Below are 22,569 nucleotides of genomic sequence, written 5' to 3'. Positions count from 1 at the left end.
AGATAAAAGTGCTGGACTTGAAGTAAAGAAGGTCTGAGTTCAAATCCTACACCTCAGGTACTTGCTAGCTGTGTAACCTTAAGCAAATCACTTAACTTCTCAGGCTCAGTTTCCTTATCTTTAATATGGCATCATCATCATCATCTTCATGACACCTACCTCTCAGGATTGTTGAGGATCAAATGAGATAACATGAGTAGTGCTTCACAAATCTTAAACCTAACTATTATTTATATTATCACTATTTTATGGGCAAAGTGAAGGTTTAGGGTGGATAGAGAAACCTATAAGACTTGGAACTTACCTTTAAGGAATTTACCATCCTGGAGAACAGACAAAAAGAAGCAATTCAGTAATTATACAAGGTAACATTGAATTGAATTCATCATGAGGTTTTCTTTTTCCTTTGAAATTCTGCCCAAGTTTGATGTATATTCAATATATGAATCTTTGAATTAATAAGAAAAGGGCTAAGCCAAGGTTTCCTATTGTAAATGCAGTTAAGACATGAGAGAACGGGAGAAACTAATGGAGTTCATATAGAACAGAGTAGGTAGCAAGTTTTCTGAGAGGTTTACTTGAGCTGTTAGGAATGAACATGGCCTCACGTGTGGATGCCATGAACGTAAGAGGAATTCAATGCCTTTTTCATTATGATGAAGTTGGTTATTTTTTATCAAGTGAAACATTTCCAAGTTCAGTCCCCATGATGACCTTTGATTGATTCTCAGGGCTTTGGAGTGAGGAGCACCATATGTTAGTGCCCTTAACCGACACCAAAGTGCTAGGTACTTGGTTTAAAATTGTCTGGTAGATCACATTTCACAATGTATTTTGAATATACTCCTCTGCTTGGATTCTTTTTTTAAAATTGCCTTTTTTGTTGTTAATGTGAACTTGGCAAACATTGATAAATAATGAGCATTTCCATATATAAAAAAATTAGAAAAATTGCCTGTGAAACCATACATCCCCATTATGTACAGATTTCATTTCTTTTCAAAATTAGATGATTTGAGCACATTGATTTAAAATCTGTCTGCTCCTTGTCTCTCTACTTCTGAATCTCCTTCAGTTTTCTTAATATGCGTTTTAATGCTATGTTGTTTAGTCATTTTGGTTGTGTTGGCTTCTTGGTGACCCCATTTGAAGTTTTCTTGGCAAAGATACTAGAATGGTTTGCCATTTCCTTCTCCAACTCATTTCACAGATGAGGAAAATGAGGATTAAGAGACTTGCCCAAGGTCACATAGCTAGAACATGTCTGATAGCTGATTTGAGCTTAGGTCTTCCTGACTCCAGGCTTGGCACTCTATCCACTGTGCCATCTAGATGCCCTTTAAATGCTAAAATGATCCTCTTTTTTTTTTTCTTGGATTGTTGTCCCTCTATTACCTGCTTTATCTCCTCCCCCAATTAAGGAAACATAATTATATCAGATAAGAACTTTTAAGCAGAGTAAATCCACACATTGACCAAACCTGAGAATTATGTTTCATTCTACACTTTTAGACCCCTATCTCTTTGTCAGGTGGTGGGTGGCATGCTTCATACTTATTCCTCTGGAGTTATGGTTAGTCAGTGTGATTTTTTTTCTTATGTATTTGTCTTTTTCTCTTTTTTTGATTTCTTTACTGTATAGCCCTAGTAGAAGTATTGTAAGATGGAAGGGTATTTACAATTTAGTATCATTTGGTATATAATTTCAAATTTCTTTCCAAGATTACTGACCCGTTTCAGAGCTCTACCAAAAGTGCATTAATGTGCCTGTCTGCATACCCACAACTTCAGGAATAATGATTTTCCTTTTTTGGAAAGGAATTTTTCTGATGGGTGTGATATGAACCATTGAGTTGTTTTAAATCACATTTGTTATTAGTGCATTAAAGCATTTTGTCATAGCTGTTGATTGCTTGGATTTCTTTCTTTGAGAACTACTTGTTCATATACAGTCAATCCTCAGTATTTGTACTTTTAACTTTTGTGACTTAAAGCATGCGCTTGATTTTATTAATAATCTCATATTCACTTTCATGTGGAGAGCTGCACACGTTTACAGTTATGTTCAGTAGAGAAAAAAGTGAGAGGCATGATGTGCTTAAGATTGTGGAGTGGCTGGTGTCCTGCTAGGTCCTTCAGTAGCCTTTTTCACCCCGCCATTGTAAAAAAAAAAAAAAGCTCTCCATGCATTTGTTACATTTTTTCTTTATTTGTCTTTAAAAGTCAAAACTAAGTTTTTTATTGCAATTATATAGTACCACTTGGACTTTGAGGCCCAAGCTTGCAAAGTCAGTGATGTGGCTCAGTACGAAAATAAAGATGTTCAATAAACTTTGTGCCAAAATGTCTGTAGCCCCTCTTGGCTTCCAATATGAAAAAAGGAGAGGAGTTATAGGACTATAGATTTCTTGTATTATGAAAAGTAAATATCTGAAATCAACGTTTGTTTGTTTTAATTGAGAAGTTAGCACAAAAAGTCACAATTCTAGGGAATTAATTGCAAAAAAAAATGTTTTGCCTGTTACCAATATTATTTTGTGTTCTGTATATTATTTCATTGTTACCGTGTTAGGAAAAGTTCATTCCAAATTAATGTTTTGTTATAAATAATTGTATGCAGAAGAGTGTATTTTTAGCAATCTCTAGTGAAAGACTGCAGTTTTTCATCATCATGGGAACTTAACCCCCTATTTCCCATAAGTTCAGTGTATCAATATTCACATTTTTTACTTTCATTTTCTTGGAATGTTACCCTCATGAAATTTGATGATTGATTGTACTTTGTCCATCTTTGTTGGAGAATGGCTCTTCTTATATTTTCATGTCAATTCTTTAATGTCTTGGATATCAGACCTTTATCAGGGAAACTTGCTGCCAACTTTTTTCCCAGTTTACTTTCTAATTTTAACTGTATTGGGTTTTTTTTTCAATTTTATTCAAAATTGTCCATTGCTTCTGTTATCCTTTCTATCACTTGTTTGGTCATGAATTCTTCTCTATTGATTGTTGAAAAAGGTGTTTTCTAATAATTTTTAGGATCTGTGGCATGCATTCATTTGTAGCTTCTTGTGGTATATAATAATGAGATGGCTTAAACCTAATTTCTGTCAGTCTCTTTTTTTGAGTTCTATCATTAAGAAAAATAAATGTGGAATGTAATTAATATCCATCTAATAAATACACATATAAATAAGGTGTGGAGGAACAGACAAAGATCCTAGTTTTACCAATTATCTGACTTTTGGCAAACACATAACCCCTTCCATCTTTTCTGTAAAAGTGAATAATAATGCATGTTCTACTTCATAGGATTGTTTGGAGGATCAAATCAGAAAATCATAGATAAAGATTTAGAAGAGACCTCAGAGACACACCACTATTTATTGCACAAATCTCATCTAAAAACCCTCTCGACCAATGGTCATTCAGTATTTAAGCATATTATGGAGTACTCACTATAGGCAGAAGCAATCTATAACATTTTTAGATAAGTATATTAGGAATTTTTCCTTGTGTTGAACTAATATTAGACCTCTGTGAGAAATGATAGGTAATAACCAACCAATAATAGATCCTGAGGCTCTCCCCATTTTCTAAATTCTTCTTTTTAAAATGTCTGGAAGGACATCATTGATAATAAGATTGCTTTGACTCTCCTAGAGCTAGGTCAGACCCCACCCAACCTTGCAAAAAAATTTGATTTAGGGTGGTTTAGCCCATTGTGTTCTACTTAAGCTTGGGTGGAGGGAGACAGATCATTTTAGCTAGATAGCTGAAAGTGGGATGATAGTTCTGAGGAGAGATCTCCATCCTGGGGTCACTTCCAGCCTCCCTCTTCCCCATTTGAAAAGAGTATACATTCTTTGAATTGATAGCTTAAAGCTATGGGTGATCTGGTATGGAAATACTTTCCCTTCCTGGTGACCTTGCACTGCCCTGCCTCACTCAAATCCAAGTCAACTGCAAGTCATGTCTTCATTTCCCTGTGTCATGGTTCTTTTTGGAAAAGAAGGACAAACACAACTTTCCCTATCTGGAAGATACTCAGGCCTTCATTTTAATATAGCCCACCTCCAAACCTATTAGTCAATTATATTTGAATGCTGTTTAATGTTTAAACCTACTCTTTGGAAGGGTATATAAACTGTCCTCAGCCATAATTGTTTTGGTCTAAGCAAGAAAGCCAAATCACCAACCTTTCATTAATAACCTGGTGGCCTCATTAATACAATGATCAAATTACCCAGAAACCACGTTTCTCAATCCTTTTTAAACATTACCCCTCCAGTTATTTCTATATCACTTTATATCATACATATGTATGTATGCTTTTGCCCAGCTTAAAGATGAAAAAAAGGTTTTAAAAAGATACGTGCAAATATTCCAAAAGAAGTAACATTGTAGGTTTCTGTCTTTTACCATTAGCTTCAATTTTCATCACTCTAATTTCTCATATACAAAAAATTCCCTGAAAGTCAATAGGGAGTTCATTTGGAAATGAGAAACCTGGATAAAATGGAACAGACTGAGGCACTGACAAATCTTCAAGACAAGAAGCATTCTACATTTGACATTCCTTCCAACTCTAATTTAGTGATAAAAGAAATACCAAATCAATAGAGTACAAATGTGCTCACTGGGGATTTCCTTTTCATCAGTAGCTTGCCCCTAAAGCACCAGAAGATCTGTGTAATTTTGTCATTTTGCTCCTCCTGTATTATCTGTAAATGCTATTGAGATGATCTCACTTGGTTGGGTCTTATGTCAAGTTCTCCATGGGCTTTTTTTTTTCTTTCACTTCTGTTCTCTAGCTTGTGAGGCAATACTGCTCATACTCTTTTATCATTCTCTCTAAATATTTTTAAATTAGATTGTATTTTATTTCTGCCAAGTTTTAAGACAACTTTGACAGTATATATTGAAGAGGTACAAGGTCACCAAAATGCTGAGGTACATGGTTTGTGTACATCATAGTACTGTGTCGAAAGAATTTGCTCAGGCTGTCTCCAAATGAAGTAAAGGCACATCAAGTAGGCTTCTCCTTAAGGGAGGTCACAGCCCCCTAAGGGAGATGGCTTCTTAAAGGAGACCATTCCCCCCCAGTCAGGAGAAGCTAGGTATTCTTAATCAGGGACAGAGAAGGAGGGGTAATCAGGGACAGGAATGTTGAAGAGAGAGAGATGGGAGAGCTGTGAATGAGAATTCACTTAGACCTTCTCTGTAGCCATTGGAAGCTTTATTGACCCAAAAGCAGTGGGCCTGAGGTTTAGCAAGGAGCTAAACAAAGGCTGTCATATAGGAAAAGGACCAGACTTATATAGAATGATTTTAGAGTTTCCTTGTAGGGTATTGGAGATCTGGGGTAAGTCTTATAAGATAAAAAAATCTTACAAAATAAAAGGCACAGGGTGAGGACTATAGATGTCACAAGATAAGGAAATCCCATTCCCCAGGATGAGGGATGGGAACAGGGAATTATATGGCCCAGGATAAAGGGAAGTTTTGTGGTAAGGGGAGACTTTAGGGCACCAAGGGCTTTACAAAGTCAATCAATATTATTTTATCTCTTCGGGCACTGTTTCTATCCACATCAGGAAGGTGTGGTAACCAAGGGCATGTAGCCAAGAGCTTTCAGAGTTTTAGGCTTGTGTAGGCACGTCATTATTCCATCTTCAGTCCATTTGCCCTAGTAGTTTTGTATTTCATTGACCTGCCTATTTGAAACTCATCATCTCATTGACGAGTCTATTTGAACCTATCATCTCGAGAAGCCTTTAGATAATCTCATAATTTATAATATGGACTACACTAAACAGATTACAGTCTGTTATGTTATGGCAAGTGCATTATAATTTTAAATCAGTCTTGCCTGTCAGAGACATAGACTCCATTAAAAAAACAAATGTCCTTTAAAATGCTACAATAATGTAGGAATAACATTATTATGAATATTTTATGAATTATTAAATAATGAGGTATGGCAACTGGAGGGAATTGTCTAATTTTTCATTTATCAGAGCTTTCCAACATGAAAAGAATGATTTAATGAGGATTTCAGAAAATTTTCACTAGAGAACAGTGTAGCACTGCCACCTTGGAGATCTACCTTACTGTTGTACCCTGCCCATCACATTTTAGTCTGTAAAAGTATTTGACAAACCAGTTATGGCTGAACTTCAGAAATCCCCTAAGTCTAAATTGAAGAAAGACAGAAAAACAAGGAAAAGTCACTGTCTCCAAAAAAAAACCAAAACAAACAAACAAAACCACAATTGGACATGAGAAATTGTCCTGCTAATATGTACATTCCACAAACATTACTTTTTAAATTTTATTCCTCTTAACTATTTCTAGATCAAATTTAAATGACAGTGCCAACCCTTTTAAAGTCAAAAGAAAACCAAAGAATTGATAAGGAATGAATGTCCTGCTATGCTGCCTCCCCATCTTCCTTTTTGGCTAGTTTTGGTAAAGGGATATCAAAAGAACTTGCATGTTGGGGAAAGAAAAACCTGAAGAGAATTAGTCAAGTTGTTTAGCAAAATAAAATGCGAAACTGTACCAAGGTCCTGGCAAGCTGTAAATGCAATTAATCACAGTACTTTTTCTTGTTCAAGTAACATAATTATTGGAATGCACATTTTAAAATCTGCAAATGAAAGAGGTTTGAAATCTTTTAAAAGAAAATTGAAAAGAGAAACTCAGCTACAGAAGGACTCTATTGTAGAAGTATTTGGAAATTCAAATAATGTAGATTCAGACCTTTTTGACAAGAAAGCATTTATTAATGAATCAATGATCATCAAAGATGTCTGCTTGGAAGGAGCTTTCTACCTTGTTTCCTGACCCTGGGCTCGGTCCTGTACTATTTTTAAATTTTTATCAGTGACTTAGATAAAGGCATAAATGGTATGCTTATAGCATTTGCAGGTGATATAAAGGTAGTAGAAATATCAAATATGTTGGGTGATAGTTAAAATTTATGAATATCTCAACAGGTTCTTATATTGAATAGAACCTAATAAAAAATGAATTAAAATGAAATTTTCCATTTGGATTCAGAAAATCAATTCATGAATACAAGTTAGGTGAACTTTAGTATATGGTATATTCCTTGGAGTTGTGATAGATTGATATGTCAGTTTTGGTATATATATATCATTTCCATTTGAACTGTCTTAGGAAAATTTCGAGGATCACTTGGCAGGATAAGGTACCAGACACTGAAGTCCTTGCTCGAGCTGAACTGCCAAGTATTCAAACTATGCTTCAGAGTGCAACTCCAATGGGCTGGCCACATTGTTCGAATGCAAAATGTATGCTTGCCAAAGACTATTTTATGAAGAACTTGCATGGGGCAGGAAATCACGTGGTGGCCAGAAGAAATGATACAAGGACACTCTCAAGGTCTCTCTCAAGAACTTTGGATTTGACTATGCAACATGGGAGACACCGGCACAGGACTGCTCAGCATGGCGTGCCCACATAAAAAAAGGTGCTGTGCTCTTTGAGCAAAGCAGAATTGAGACAGCACAAAGTAAACACAGGATGTGCAAATTTGGGATATTCATCCCAAATATTCACACGGACTATCTGTGCCCAACCTGTGGTAAAGCATTCCGAACTCGTATTGGTTTGATCAGCCACAGTCAGACACACTGAAATTTCACTTTACTATGGTGATTTTCATTTTGGTCCTTTTCAAAGATGAAGAACACCAACTAATCAACCAACCAGCAAACAAGCATAAAAGGACCTTAGACTGTATTAAGAAAGACATAGTGATGGACCTAGAAACTCTTGTACCCTGTCCTGAGTGGAATAATCCTGGTAAGCTAGAGAAAGGCAAACAGAGAGGGAAAAATACCTAAAGAGGACCATTGTAGCTATCTTCAAGTATTTGAAAAACCAGTATGTGCAAATAAGGGATTTGATTTGTTCTACTTGGCCATAGAGTAGAAAACAAGGAACAAAACATGTACATAGCATTAAAGCAGGTTTAGGCTTCTTATAGCAAGAAGCTTACTCATACTTATTGCCATATAGAAGGCATAATGAGTTATCTTGGGAGACAGTGGGTTTCATCTCACCAGAGGTCTTTGAGCAAAAACTAAATGAACAGTTGTCAGGTATGGTGTAGGGAGGGATCTTTTTCCAGTATAGGTTGGCATTGAGGTCTCTTCTAACTCAGAAATTCTGTGATCATTTGGTGATGACAAGCAATTTTGGTAAATTTGGACAAATATAATGAAGATTTTCTTTCAGAAGTAAAAATTATGTCAAATCCATGGCAATGATGAATCTTTAAAAAATTCATGAAATTTTTTAATATCTTTTAAAGTGCTAATAACATAAGGATTTACATATGTCTTTCAAAACAATTCTTTCTGAAATTTGGTTATGTGTTACAGGATGGATTGCAAAACCCACTGGTGAAGTTAATACCATAATTCCCCACCGAAATATGAAGAAGGCATTTCTGGATGAATTGAAAGCTGAAAACATCAAAGCATTTTTATAGTAAGCATTTTTAATTTTTATTTATAAATTCATTAATTCATTAATTTTGTAAAAATTAATATTCAGCATATTATTGGTTAGAATGGTTGTTCTTTCTAGAAATGTCCCTATCTTGAATTATCTATTCAAGAAGAAACTTGACACTTAAATGGTTACATACATGTTGAATTATCTTGTAATGGTGTCATATTTCACCTGGTAAGAAAGTACTCTTAGCTGTACACTTCATGATTTTCACCTTTCTGTGCTTCTCTCATTGAGAACTCAGTGGAGCACAGTGCGATGATGGCCTGAAACAAAGTGGCAGTGAGAATGGGAGAGAGGGAGTATGTATGGAGATAGAGATACTTAATCACAAAAAACAGAGATGTATTCAATGTGATGAGGTAGAAAGAATGCTGGTTTTGGAATTGGAAGACCTGGGTGTGAATCCCTGCTCTTTCATTTGCCATGTATTTGGCTTTGGGCAAGTTCTTTAACCTTTCTGGATCTCAGATTCTTTCTCTATAACATACTAGTTAAGCTCTAAATTATCGTCTGCTTTGAAATCATTGATATTTTTGGTATTTTGGAAAATGAATAATAAAATGTTCTTACTATAAATAGAGATCATTGCCTTCCTTTTATAGATTAGCAAATTAAAAGGGTGTGTGTGTCTGTCTGTCTGTCTGTGTGTATGTGAAATCTAAGTGCTTAAAATCACTTACAAACTAGGGATCTAATCTGAAAGATTCTTGACACTGTATAAGTAATAAGTTTATAACTCAATTATGACAGTAATAATCTTAAAATTAAAAATAAAGTAGTGAATATGGTAATACATTTTAAATGAATAATAAAAACAATAGCTAGCATTTATGTACTGTTTTAAGGTTTACAAAACACTTTACAATGTAAAACAGTCAGAAAAACAATATGCAGGATGATAGCTATGCAAATGGAAAGAATAGTAACAAAACAATTAAAACTATAAAGTAATGAAAAATAAGATTGGTGTAAAAGAACAAATACAAGAAGAAATCTTTCTTCATTTCTTTCAGGGGTTGGATTAACAGGTATGGTCTATTGCATATAACATCAGATTTTGTTGATGTGCTCATTGTTTTTCTCTTCTTTTTATAAAAATTCTTTGTTTTTAGGAATAGATCTCTAGAAGGGGAGTGAGAAGGGACACAGGAAGGAATCTAGATCATATAATCACATGTACAAAGAAAGAATGTAGCCAGAGGCTCAGCTCTCAGGAAGACTTCAGCGATTGGGCTGGAGTTGCAGATTTTTTTCAGTCAACTGCTTGTGATTGACTGGAGTAAGGCTGATCCTCATTGAAAGATAGCTGAATTTTAGATCTTACTCAAGACATTTACTAGCTGTGTGACTGTGGGCAAGTCCCTTATACCTGATTGCCTCTCCACCCCGCAAAAAAAAAAAAAAAAATCTACTGGACTGAATTATGGCTTACTGTTTTTCCAAATATATTAACAAAATGTTCTTTTGTTCTTTCTGCTCTAATATTATCATTGATATCACCAAGCAAACACTCGGTGTTCAATGTTCAGAAACTTGGGGTTATGTTTGTTTCTTCCCTCTACTTCCCTGTATCACATGTACTAAGTCCTACTGATTTTACTTCAGTATCTCTTGCATCTAATCCCCTATTCTCTAACTCCACTACCACCATTTGAATAGATGTATTTATTTCCATGGCCTCCTGACTGGTCTTTCCACCTGCTTTCTCTCCTTACTCCAATCTATCCTTCATACTACTGCAACATTTTCTTCCTTATGTATGGATCCAATAATCTCTTCTTTAATCAAGACCCTTCTATGACACTCTATTGCTGACTACTTAAAGTGTAACTTCCTTATTCCATCATTCAAAGTATTCTGTATTAGCATTAGAATATATATTATTAGCACATATACATAGTCTATATTAGCATTATCAAGTATGTTAGCACATATTAGTATGAGCAATATTTAATCTCGAGCCATTACCCTTCATTTATTTTATTCTCCATCTAAACTGGATTATTTTATTGTCCCTCATGTATATATTACACTTTTCCACTTCTGTGCTTTTGCTTACTATGTTATCTGATTTTGGATCCCAAGTAGCAGAAAGATGACTTCCTATGAATGTTTAATTTACTGATGGCCTATGAACTACTGGTAGTACATATGCATAAAAAAGATAATACTGCTACTTACGTCAGTCTTCTGCACTGGCTGCCCAAAATCTCAGATGTCTAAGTAGTTCATTAGAGATAAAGTCACAAATGTAGTTCCTAGAAACCAGCCCCATCCAGAACTTAAGACTGGATCAGAATGGCCAGAGCAATTAAGGTCAGCACTGTATCATATTCAAGAAGGGAAAGGGATTTGGAGGGTTTTTGGTTTTTTTCAAATTTGCATTCTGCGGTTAGCAGCCACCGGGCACCTTGTGAATATACCCCTCATGTGTAAGGTAGGCAAGGATGCACATGAGGGTTGAGAGAATTCCTTTGGCATTAGAGGGTGTACGGACAGACTCACTAGTTGATGTAAGTTGTTTTTACCTACATATTTTCCTCCTCTTTTGAATTAAAAGTCCTACTCTGGTCAGATACCATCATTTATGTTGTTACTTATCTGGTGAAAATTAAGAAGAAAACAAAACAAAATTCCATATCAAATAGCTATTAAAAATTGTAGTATCATAGGTGGATAAGAAATATAAAGCAGTAGACAATTTCCCAAAGGAGAATATCACTTCTGGCAGAGGAGAACCCAAGAAGGCTTCATGGTTAAAATAGCATTTTTTCCCCTGGGCCTTGATAGTCTGTTTTTCTAGACATGTAGAAGGAGTGTGACTCAAGACACCAAAGATAAGAAATAGAACTGAGAAAGTTTGATGAATGGTGAGAAGGTAATCTGGCTGGAGTTTAAAGTATAGAATTTTTTGTTTATGAAAAGGAGATGAGAATGAGTAAGAAGACAAGGGAGCACAAGTTTGTAAATGACTGGGTTTGGATTTTATTGAGTAGGTAATAAGGGTCATTGGAAGATTATTTTCACAGTGAAGGGACATGAACATTAAGAAGATTAATCTGAGGGAAGAAAAAAAGAAATATATGTGATAACTTTATTATGTATTTAAAAGGAATGGCAAGTTGTACATAGTGATATTTTCAGTTTCATGTGTAATTTTTTTTTTAATACTATGTTGTGGAAATTCTTGTTTTATTCCATAAGTTAAAGATAAAATAATTTAAAAAAAAAAAGAATCTGATATCAGGTTATACAATGGATTGGTGCAGAGGGATAGTGAAGGTAAGAAGTGTGCATATATACATACATATTTCACTTCTACACAACTCTACAAGGTAAGTAGGGTAGGGTCCATGAGCCCCATTGTACAAATGAGAAAATTGATTCCCAGAGAATTTATGTGATTCACATAGTAAAATTAGAACTAGGAAACCTAATTCTCCCAACTTCTTACTTCAGTTCAGATTCTGCCTCTCCCAGATTCTCTCTCTTCCTCACTTTTTTCCCAGTTGCTATAGATATCAAGAAATATTTCTAGAAAATGAGGAATTTGGTGGGAAAAATTCATGTCTATACATAGTGAGAGATTGTATTTGACAACTATTATAGGATCTCATTCATATGTAAAAAATTATTTATTGCAAAGTACTTTTACATTTCTTTATATTCAGCTGAATTTAAAACAAAGATGATTTAAAATCAAACATTGTTTTTAACCAGTATCCATTTTTCTTAACTAGTAATTTTACACGGGTCCCACATCTGGCAGGAACGGAACAAAACGTGGACCTTGCAAAGCAAATCCAATCCCAGTGGAAGGAATTTGGCCTAGATTCGGTTGAACTTACTCACTATGATGTCCTCTTATCCTACCCCAATGAGACTAATCCCAACTATATCTCTATCATTGATGAAGATGGAAATGAGGTAAGGGAAGAAATCCTAAATAAAGTTAGACAAAGCCTGTGCATACTGACCCTTGTACATGACAACTTCATTAAGCTTGTTATCTACCGACCTTAGTTTACCTTGATCTTCCCATCACCCAGAAATGTACTTCTTTTGTGTTTAAGAACTCTGAAATTCCTTTATCTTATCACAATGTATTAGCCTTCTGCCTCTTCCTCTAAACCATTGTTTCCTAAGCCACCACCACTACACTAGTCACTTTCTCCTCTTTTCCTCATCTTGACCTCTTGGTGAGCCAGTTTAACTATGTGCTATCTTTTTCTCTTGTTCCCATGACCCCTTGATCATCCCTGATTATCCCCTGCCAAGCCTCGGCCATGAATGACTCCTGTGATCTCTGCTGCCTTTGCTCCTACACACATACTGCTGAATGAAGGTGGAGAAAATTCATGCAGCTGTTTTGACTAAGTCCGCTACTGCATCCAATTTTTTTTTTTTACTGGATTCTTACTTAGTTCCCGTAAACCTGCCAGTTTTTCTTTCATCCTCATAAAACCTTCACTTGATCCTTCCATTTCCCATCTTCTCATATCCCATAGGGATGGATACACACATACACACACACACACACACACACACACACACACACAGAACAAAAATAATTAACAGTCACTTAAGAAATGTTCTTTATAGACTCATAGAATATTAGGAGTAGAAAGTAAAATAAGAGAGTGGTACTAGGTGAGGAAACTAGGTGAATGACTTGGATAAAATACTGGAAGCCAGATTCCAGTGTTTAAAAGTGAATGAGAGAAGAGCAAGATGTATTGAGTATAGATGATTTTTTTGGCCAAGAAGAGAGAGATCATATTATAACCAATGGAAATAGCTAGATCAAGATGAGATTTTTTTAAGGATGAGGAAGACATAAATGTGTTTGTAGGCAGCAGGTAAGTAGGTAAGGAGAAATTGAAGATTAGAGATTGAGAGAGAAAAGAAAGATGATAGAGGAGTTCATCTATTAGAGAATGTGGGAGATGATGGGGTCAAGATTACATGTTTTGGCATTTGGATTGTCATGGTAAAGGACCACCTCTTCATCTGATACTGGAGTGACGAGATAGTGGAAACCAGTAGTCTAAGTGTTGTGAGATGAGGAGGGGAAGAAGAGGGAGTTTTCAGCAAATTGTTTCAATTTTTCATTAAGTACAAGCTAAAGTTTTAGACACATATGATGTGGGAAGGGTTCCTTGAGAGGGGTAAGGAGAAATAAGAAAGTCTGTGATAACTGCCATGGAGTTTGAGATAGCTAATCAATTAGATGGCAAACATTAGAATGTTTGCCTTGCTGCAGTGAGGGCTCAGTTAAGATTACATAAAATAAATTGGTAACGGATCATTTAAGGTGGTTTGTGATTTTCTTCATATCTGTTTATTATTATATAAATATAGGAAAAGAAACAGATATTGGGAATCATCCAGGGTTGGCATTATCAAAGACTGATAAGCAACTACAGGACGAGGAGTCAAAGAAATTATAGAGTATAAATATAGAGTATAAGTATAGAGTATATGCTATAGAATGGGTTCACCAAAGGGTTAAGATAGGAAAAGGAGGAGACTAGCTAATACAAGGAAGGGTGTTGGTCCTTGTACTGTTTATGGGTCCACAAAAGACAGAGATGGCAGAAAGAGAGGTTATGTTAAGGATGAAAATCAAGATTAGACTTTGTAAGGCATAGGGATGTATGAAATGATAAAAGATTATGATTAGATAAAGGAAGTTCAGAGTTCATTCATGTGAAAGTCGAATACTTGTGGGTGATAGCAAGATCAGAGATATGACCACATATTGCGTAGTTTATATGGATGGAAAAATAGGTCATAGCACTAGATTGAGCAACTGCCATATTAAGGCATTTAAGGGAACATTAATAGGTGTGTTGAAGTTCATTAACATGAGGGTAGGAAAAAAAACTGAGCCAGACACTGAATTCATTGAGGAAAGAAGAAGAATGTCTTGGGGACTGGAAGGGGTAATGCCCATTGAGCGAATAGGCCCCCTCACTCAAAACAAAGTCAAGTACAAGTCATGTCATCATTTTTCTGATGTCATGCATGGGCTTCCTCAAAAACGAAGGACAAGCACAGACGGTGCTTATTTGGGTACTTAAGAATATGGGTACTCAAATAGTTATCAATGGAGAATGCAATCATCAGGAAAAGTTGAGTTTTGATCCATCCTGCCTCAGATTCTTATTGCTGGTATGACCATGATTGTTAAAACCTTTCTGAGCCTCAGTTTTCTCTGTAAAATGGACATGCATCTACCTCATAGGGTTGTTGTGAGCATTAAATGAGATTATATATTTAAAATGTTTTGTAAAGCTTAAAGTACAATATTGATACCAGTTATTATTTTTAATTATTGTTGTTGCTACTAATATTATAATATAATATTGTGTTATATTATTATTCCTTGTCCAGTATATTCTGTTGATCTATTTTTCTCTTTTTAAAAGAGGACCAAATTCCTGTGATCATTATTGCTTTGTAATACTGCTTGAATTTTAAGTGTTATTCCCCTTCATTCCTACTTGTTTTTATTGTATCCCTTGATAACACTGTACGATTCAATCAAGGAGTCTAAAACCAGGGGTGATATAAAGTGAATATGTGTCTCAAAAAGTGCTAGCAGAAATTCTTCTTCTCTTGGCATCATTTTAAAATCCTCCCCCGATATTAATAGCTTTGACAGTAAGTGAAAATCAATACTAAGTTCAAATTGAGTGGTGTGATGATATGGTCTAGTACATTTCAAGTTTGCTTCCGTTTTACATTATACCTAGTGTTGTACAATGAATATTGTGAGCTGTAAAATGACAAATCACTCCTCTTCCTGAACTCCTCAGGTAATTTAAGACACATTATTTTGAATTTCTCAAAACTTCCTGTCAATATTTCAAAAAATCACTTTTATTTCAATCTTTTCATTGGAATATTGATGCAAATATTTTAGCCAAAAAACCTGCAGTTATCATTATCTCTTCTACTTTTCTTGACCTCTGAATTTTTTTTTTGAAGCATTTTTTTCCTAGTTGCTTGACAACATCTGAAAGCTCCTGGAGAGTAAAGATGATGCTTTATACTTTCCTTGTACTCTCGCACAGTGTACACAGTGCTTGGACACATAGTAAATAGATCAGTAGGGGCTTACTATACATTTGTTGCTTGACTTCTCCCACCCCTGTGGAAGCACCACCAAGAGCTAGTGTTCCAGTTTTAATGGAAGGGTCATTAGATTGAAGCAAACTAAGACTACTATTTAACAAAAAGATCATATTTTGATTGTGGGTTTTAATAACTGTGACTTCTTTTTCAGATTTTCAACACATCATTATTTGAACCCCCTCCTCCAGGATATGAACATGTTCCAGATGTGGTGCCACCTTTCAGTGCTTTTTCACCACAGGGAATGCCAGAGGTAAAGAATACAAGAAGTATTAAATAATAGAGAGTCTCTGTCATAGATCCATGGGGCCTTGAATATTCATCTACTTTATCTTCCAACATTAAAACAATCCACAGAAATGCAACTATTTACTGCTTTTGAAAAGAATAAAATATAAAGAGAAATACAAAAATTTGATAACTACATTTGACCACATAGTTTTCCCTAGTTTTTGTTGTTCTATCTCCTTAAAAATATATCAGGTGAAATTTTGAAAGCTAACAAGAAAAGATATGTTGGTGAATTTCTAAGAATGTCATTTAGGAAAGTGTTGGTAAAGACAATGCCAAAGGATGCTGGACAGAGAGATGTTTCACTTAGTAATGTTGCTAAGTAACCTAAAGTTTTATTGTACAGCTTTACTCATGTCATTGAAGAGACAATGAGGTTAAAGTCACATTTCATCTACTAGAATTTGATAGATCTGAGCACGGTCATTGGAAAACCCACAGAATACCTCAGTGAAGTAATTATAACTTCCATTGTATTAGCATAGAAATGGGAAAGAATGATAGACAATTTATAAAAATAGTGTAGTGTACAGCTGGGAGGCTGTGTGGTATGATAGAAAGAGCACTATACCTGAAGTTGAGAAAATAGAATTCTAGTACTGCTTTTGCTACAAAGTAGTCATGTGACATTGGACAGGTAAATTAATTTCTCTGGGCTTCAATTTCTTCATCTTTCTCTCCTTCTGTATCTTTTTGTGTTAATAGTCTCATGTTTCTCTGAGTTTCTCAGATTTGTTATTTCTTTTTGTACAATAATATTCCATCATGTTCGTAAATCATAATTGAAGATATTCCCCCAGTAGTAGGCAGCCACTTTATTTCTACGTCTTTGCTACTACAAGAAGTGCTATAGATCAAAAAGTGTTCATGAAGTGTATCACGCGTGGTATATATTGGACCTTTATGTTTTGATCTCTTTGGGTTGTTTGGACAACAGTGGAATCACTGGGCCAAAGGATATTAACAGTTTGAACTCTTTTGTAAATATTTTTAATTGTTTCCAAAATGATTATACCAGTCCACTGCTCATTGTACCAACACCTTTTCTAATATCAATTATTTCTCCTTTTTGTTATTTGGGCAGATTTCCAGAGAGGTAAATTTTCAAACTCAGAATTGTTTTATTCTGCATCTTCTTATTAGTGACTTATGGTTAATTTTTCTACAATAATTTTTTTAAATTCTTTTGAAAATTACATATTCAAATCCCTGGACCATGAAATTAGCGTTAGGTTCAGTAAACAAGCAAGTAAATCAATAGTGAAAGATACAAAAATATATGATACTTAGCTTACACTAAGTAAGTTTGTGAGTTCTCTTTTTTTTTTTTTTTTTTTTTTTTGCCTATATAGCCCTATACTTGCAGGCTTGTTTAAAAAAAAAAGTCCCTTTTAGGGAATATTATGCTGATCGAGGGAAAAAGTTGATGGAGATAATTAAGGGCAACCTAAAAGCATTTAATACAAACTTAGTATATACCAGGCACTGTGCTAAAGCTTATTTCTTGACAGAAGTAAAACTTTGTAGATAGAGGAGTTTCTGGTCTTGTTCTCTACTTTTTAAATGTTTCTTTAATTCTTCTCTGTAACCCTGTGGTTACATTATAGGGTGTCTTTGAGACTGCTCCTTAGAGGTGCAGTGTCAAAATGAATTCTAGAGTAGGAAGTAGGAAGTAGGAAAGCAATGTTTTACACATCTGTGTAGTATCTGTGTAGTATCGTAACATGGACATTACTCAGATACTTAGATACTCTTAATTTAGCTTAGTTTTTAATCTAATAACTTTTCCCATTTATAGTAATATTCAGTCATTGAATTCTTCATAGTTGAAAAAAAGATAGGGGCACAGGACAATAGAAGGTTGACAGAAAAAGAACAAATTCCCCCATAAACCACAATGGAGGAGTGTGTTTATTCCCAGGAAGAGAACAATAGTTCACTGTAAATCATACAAAAGGTTTGTTGTATGTAGTCAGAGAACTAAAGTACTGTGAGAGGATACTCATTATAGTTTTTCATCTTTAGTTGTTTCAGCTAATTCTTTTTCATAGCCCCACTTGATCTTTGATTTGAGCAAATTTGTTAACATCTCAGAAGATGGGAATGGAAATTAAAATAAGCTTAATATATTAAAGAATTGGTGCAGCGAAAAGAAGGTGATATAAAGCAAGAAAAAATGTAAGGAAGTTAAGGATCTGAAACAAATTAATCAGAAATAAAATAGGATATGTTTATGATATTCCATAATGTGTAGGTTTTTGTTTCAGAAAGCATCCTAGGTTCATTGAAAATGCTGCAGTTTTGCAATTATATTGGATCCTACTCTCATTTTTCTCTACAGTTCTGGGCTTAGTATATTACCCATCTACAGTGTTTTTTCAAGATCATATATACTGATGAACCAACTGATTGAACTGTTGCTCTAACTGTCCATCTGTATCATAGTGTAAACATAAGATATTCCTCAACAACCTGTTTATCCTTATGTATATAGTCAGGCTAAACTGAGTAGTTGGGGAGCTTGTTTAAAGGGTTTGCATTTGTACCAGATGATGAAGTAATTAGCAAAATATGATGAAGAGCAACTGCTGGACTTTACCATTTACATGGGATTTCTCAAGTTTGAACTCAGCACTGGAAATCCTCTGAAAGAGTGGAAGGTCTCCTTGTGTAATACCTTGCTTAATATCAATAATCAGAGGATTGTGAAAGTTTTATCTATTGTGGGGTTATTTCAGAGGATCTTTTAAGACATTAATGTACATTTAACTAAGCATGATGGTTTCCACTTGTACTCCAGTTAAGACATAGAAGACCAAGACTTCTAAATTTGGCCAGTCAATCAATTTAAAAAGATCATAATTTATTTAAGTCATTGGATTAGGGCAGATGATGCCAGGTAGGAAATAGCTAATGATTAGTTAAAAAGTATCAGCCTTAAACCTTGTGGTAATATGTAAAACATCCAGCCAACTTGGAAGCCTGCCTTCCAGCAGCAAGGCAGTCAAGCGATCCAATGGTATGGAACTCCTAAGATGGAACTGCCTGTAGGAATGGTGAAGGATTAAATTTATCTTTACATACACTCCACCATTAACTAAGTGATAACTTTGTGAACTTCAGAAGGTTGGAAGATCTGGAGTTCTGATTTGGTAGCAGTGTCTGCCAAAGCATCATTAGTTGACAGCAGTGTCTTCATCAGTAATTGAGAGACTTATCAAGGATAAACTAGATGTGCTGAGGATAAAATAGCTTTGGAATTCTACAAGGGTACCACCTTTGATGCTTAACAGAGAGCCTAAGTAGTCCTCCATGTGTCCTCTATGAAAAGAAAAAGAATGACTTCTATTAACCATGCACCATGAATTTTTGGTTTGGCCAAAGTCGCTCCCCAAATTTGAACTCATTCTTCAGAGACATATTTTTAATTATTTATTTTTAGTTTTCAGCATTCACTTCCATAAGATTTTGAGTTTTAAATTTTCCTCCCCTCCCCAAGATGGCATGCAATTTGATATAGCCTCTACTTACACATTCATGTTAAACATATTTTTACATTAGTCATGATATAAAGAAGAATTAGAACTAATGGGAGGGATCATGAGAAAGAAGAAACAAAACAATACAGCAGAAGAAAAGGAGAGCAAATTGTAGACTTCCATCTGCATTCAGACTCTGAAGTTCTTTCTCTGGATAGAGATAGCATTTTTCTTCATGAGTCTTTTGGAGTTGTCTTAGATCCTTGCATTGCTGAGAAGAGCTAAGTCTACCAAAGTCAGTCATTGTACAGTGTTGCTGTTACTGTGTACAATGTTCTCCTGGTTCTGCTCATTTCACTCAGCATCAATTCATATAAGTCTTTCCAGGTTTTTTGAAGTTCACCTGCTCATCATTTCTTATAGCACAATAGTATTCCATTACATTCATATACTATAACATATTCAGCCATTCCCTAAATGATGGGCATCCCCTCAATTTCCAGTTCTTTGCCACCACAAAAAGAGCTGCTATAAATGTTTCTGTGCATGTGGGTCTTTTTCCCATTTTTATAATCTCTTTGGGATACAGGCTTAAAAAGTGTTATTGCTGAGTCAAAGGGTATGCCCAGTTTTATAACCCTTTGGACATAGTTCCAAATAAGTAGTTACTTTGGGCTAATAATCAATGGGGAGCACACTAGTGCGTCCTTATAAGAGATAATACTATGAAAATCTACCCCCTCAGGCTTACCTCTAGAACTATGATGGAAACAATTAGTATTGATCCTCAGCCTTCTACTGCAAATGAGAGTTGGGAAAGTAGGTCTATAGGAGGAGTTATGCATACATGAGGAATGCCATAAGAAGGAGAGCCTTTCAAGCAGAATTTTGTTCTGCCAAATGAAATTATTTTTCATAAGGTAACAAATAAGTAAAGTAGGCTTTTGTTTTCCCTACATCTTTCTAAAAATTAATTGTAAAAATGTGACATGCAGTTGCATATTTGCAAAAATCTTATTGTTCCTTCTCATACTTTAATGAAAGATACTCTCAGTAAGCCTGTAAATTAAATTATTCTCATAGAGATTTTGTAGGGATGAGAATTGGTATCATTTTAGGCACCTTTTATTAGTATTAATATGCATAACTTTTTATAATACCTTATTATCATGCCTTTCAGATATCTTGAGAAATGGTCACTGGACCCTTAAATTTGTGTGACTTCTGAGATATATTTCCTCTGTGTACACTGGATTTAATTCCTCTATTATTCCAGCTAAAATATAAATTTTTTTTATTTGACTTTGAAATCTCTTCGCCACCTGGAGCCTTCCGGCTATTTCAGTCTTCTATAATATTCTTCTCTTCACACTTAGCCATACTGACCTATCAGTAATCTGAATTTGTAAAATTATGTCTTCCATCTTCATGTAGTTGTATGTCTCCCATGCTTGTAATGCACTCTTACCTCCCCTCCCCCTTTGCCTTTTGGAATTCCTGATTTCCTTCAAGTAAATTTTTTGAAGTTTCTTTCAAGATTCAGTTGAAGTGGCACCTTCTACATGAAATCTCACCTTAAACCTACTGCTAGTACCCTGATTCCCAAAATTATATTGTGCAAGATGGGGGAGGGGATTCCATACCCCTACTTCACTAAATACAGAGACCGTGAACTTTGAATCATTTGGAACTATATACCATGTGTGAATGAGGCCTAGACATCTCCATTGGATCAATTAATTGAAGGCATTAGAACAGGTACAATCTTGGTAATCAAGTAAGAAAGAAAACCTAAGGTGATTAGTGGAAACAGACTGATGCTACCCAGGAATTATTTTAGGATTGACTAAAGGTTTTCCATCACAGCCTAAGGGTTTTATATAAATAAATTTATACTTATATATTTATAATATATTATTATAATTATAATATTTGTATTATAAATATATATATAAATATAAGTAAATACAGAAGCTAAGTATTTTGAGTGCTAGTCATCCTTAAAGGAGAAAACATTTCCACTCAAACCCTAAAAGGAGCTTGCTGAGGGGACAGTGGGGAGGAGTGGAGCTTCTGACTCTTTCCGTCTCTTAAACAGAAGATGACATTGTGAATTTCAAAGGTTTTATAATCTTCTGATATTCCGAAGTAATCCCTGTTCTACAGCTACTGAGAAACAAGACAACAAAGGTCTCACTGCCAAAGTCCTTGGCACCATCAAATGTTTCAAAGGATGTAGAAGTCTTTTCAATGATATTTGCCCTAAAGAAGATGTATTGCTATCTACTTTGCCTCTGCACTCTCAGGATTATAGCTCCTTCCATCTGACTGACAGCTGAGAACTCTTATATGTCCCACCTCCCTGTATTTGAATGTGAGCTCCCCGAGAGGTCTGTCTTATTTTTGCTTGTGTGCTCAATACTTAACACAGTATTTTGCATATTAAAGTATGCTTTTTTATTAATTTATTCACAAGCAATAGCTAACATATAGTGCATCAAGGTGATAAAAGGAAAATCCTTCGTTCAGGCTTTCATCCTGATTAATGAGGGAAAGCTCAGGAAAAGGAGAATTAAAAGAGTTTATTAAAAATACATCAAGGAACATGTTGATGAGCTGATCACTGGAGATCAGCAAGGATTTCAAGGTGGAGCCAGCTTTTACTGATAACTTTTGTAATGAGATAAAGACAATTTGGATAGATCCACATATATAAAAGGGAATGCAGGAGTGTGCCATTGTCTCTCAGCACCTCCCCAGTTTCTGGTACGTGAGGGCTTAAAGGTACTGCTATGTGATGAATAATAGGTAATACAAAACTCAGCTCCCGGCATGGGAGGGAGGATAACAGGGGATCATTAGGATCCCCCACCGTGGGCAGGGGAGGGTAAGACACTGGCAAGGAAGAGAGAAGTTTGACCTCAACACAGAACAAAGCTTAGGGTAAATCCTTGGTAGTGAGTTTGGGGGCTGATCAGCCAGCAGCATGACCAGCACAGGGAAATTCTGATCAACTGGTAGATGATTAATTTTTTATGAATATCATTTCCTTGATGTCCTTCCCCTGCTATATGTAAACCTTTTTTGTGACCTATTAGATGGACTAATTATG

At 35.2% G+C, this 22,569-nt stretch overlaps 1 protein-coding gene across 1 annotated transcript in view; it reads left to right on the top strand.

The window, feature by feature from the left end:
* LOC140505044 (glutamate carboxypeptidase 2-like) overlaps positions 1-22,569 on the top strand; it is an 80,504-nt gene that overhangs the window by 11,003 nt on the left and 46,932 nt on the right. The window contains exons 2-4 of the mRNA XM_072610599.1: positions 8,412-8,520; positions 12,288-12,474; positions 15,839-15,940. Of these exons, the coding sequence (XP_072466700.1) occupies positions 8,412-8,520; positions 12,288-12,474; positions 15,839-15,940 (398 nt within the window). The remainder of the gene's footprint in view (positions 1-8,411; positions 8,521-12,287; positions 12,475-15,838; positions 15,941-22,569) is intronic.

This window comes from Notamacropus eugenii, chromosome 5, assembly GCF_028372415.1.
Source record: "Notamacropus eugenii isolate mMacEug1 chromosome 5, mMacEug1.pri_v2, whole genome shotgun sequence".
Classification (NCBI taxonomy): Eukaryota; Metazoa; Chordata; class Mammalia; order Diprotodontia; family Macropodidae; genus Notamacropus; species Notamacropus eugenii.
Note: the sequence above shows the minus strand (reverse complement) of the source record. Positions and strands in the feature narration are given on the sequence as shown.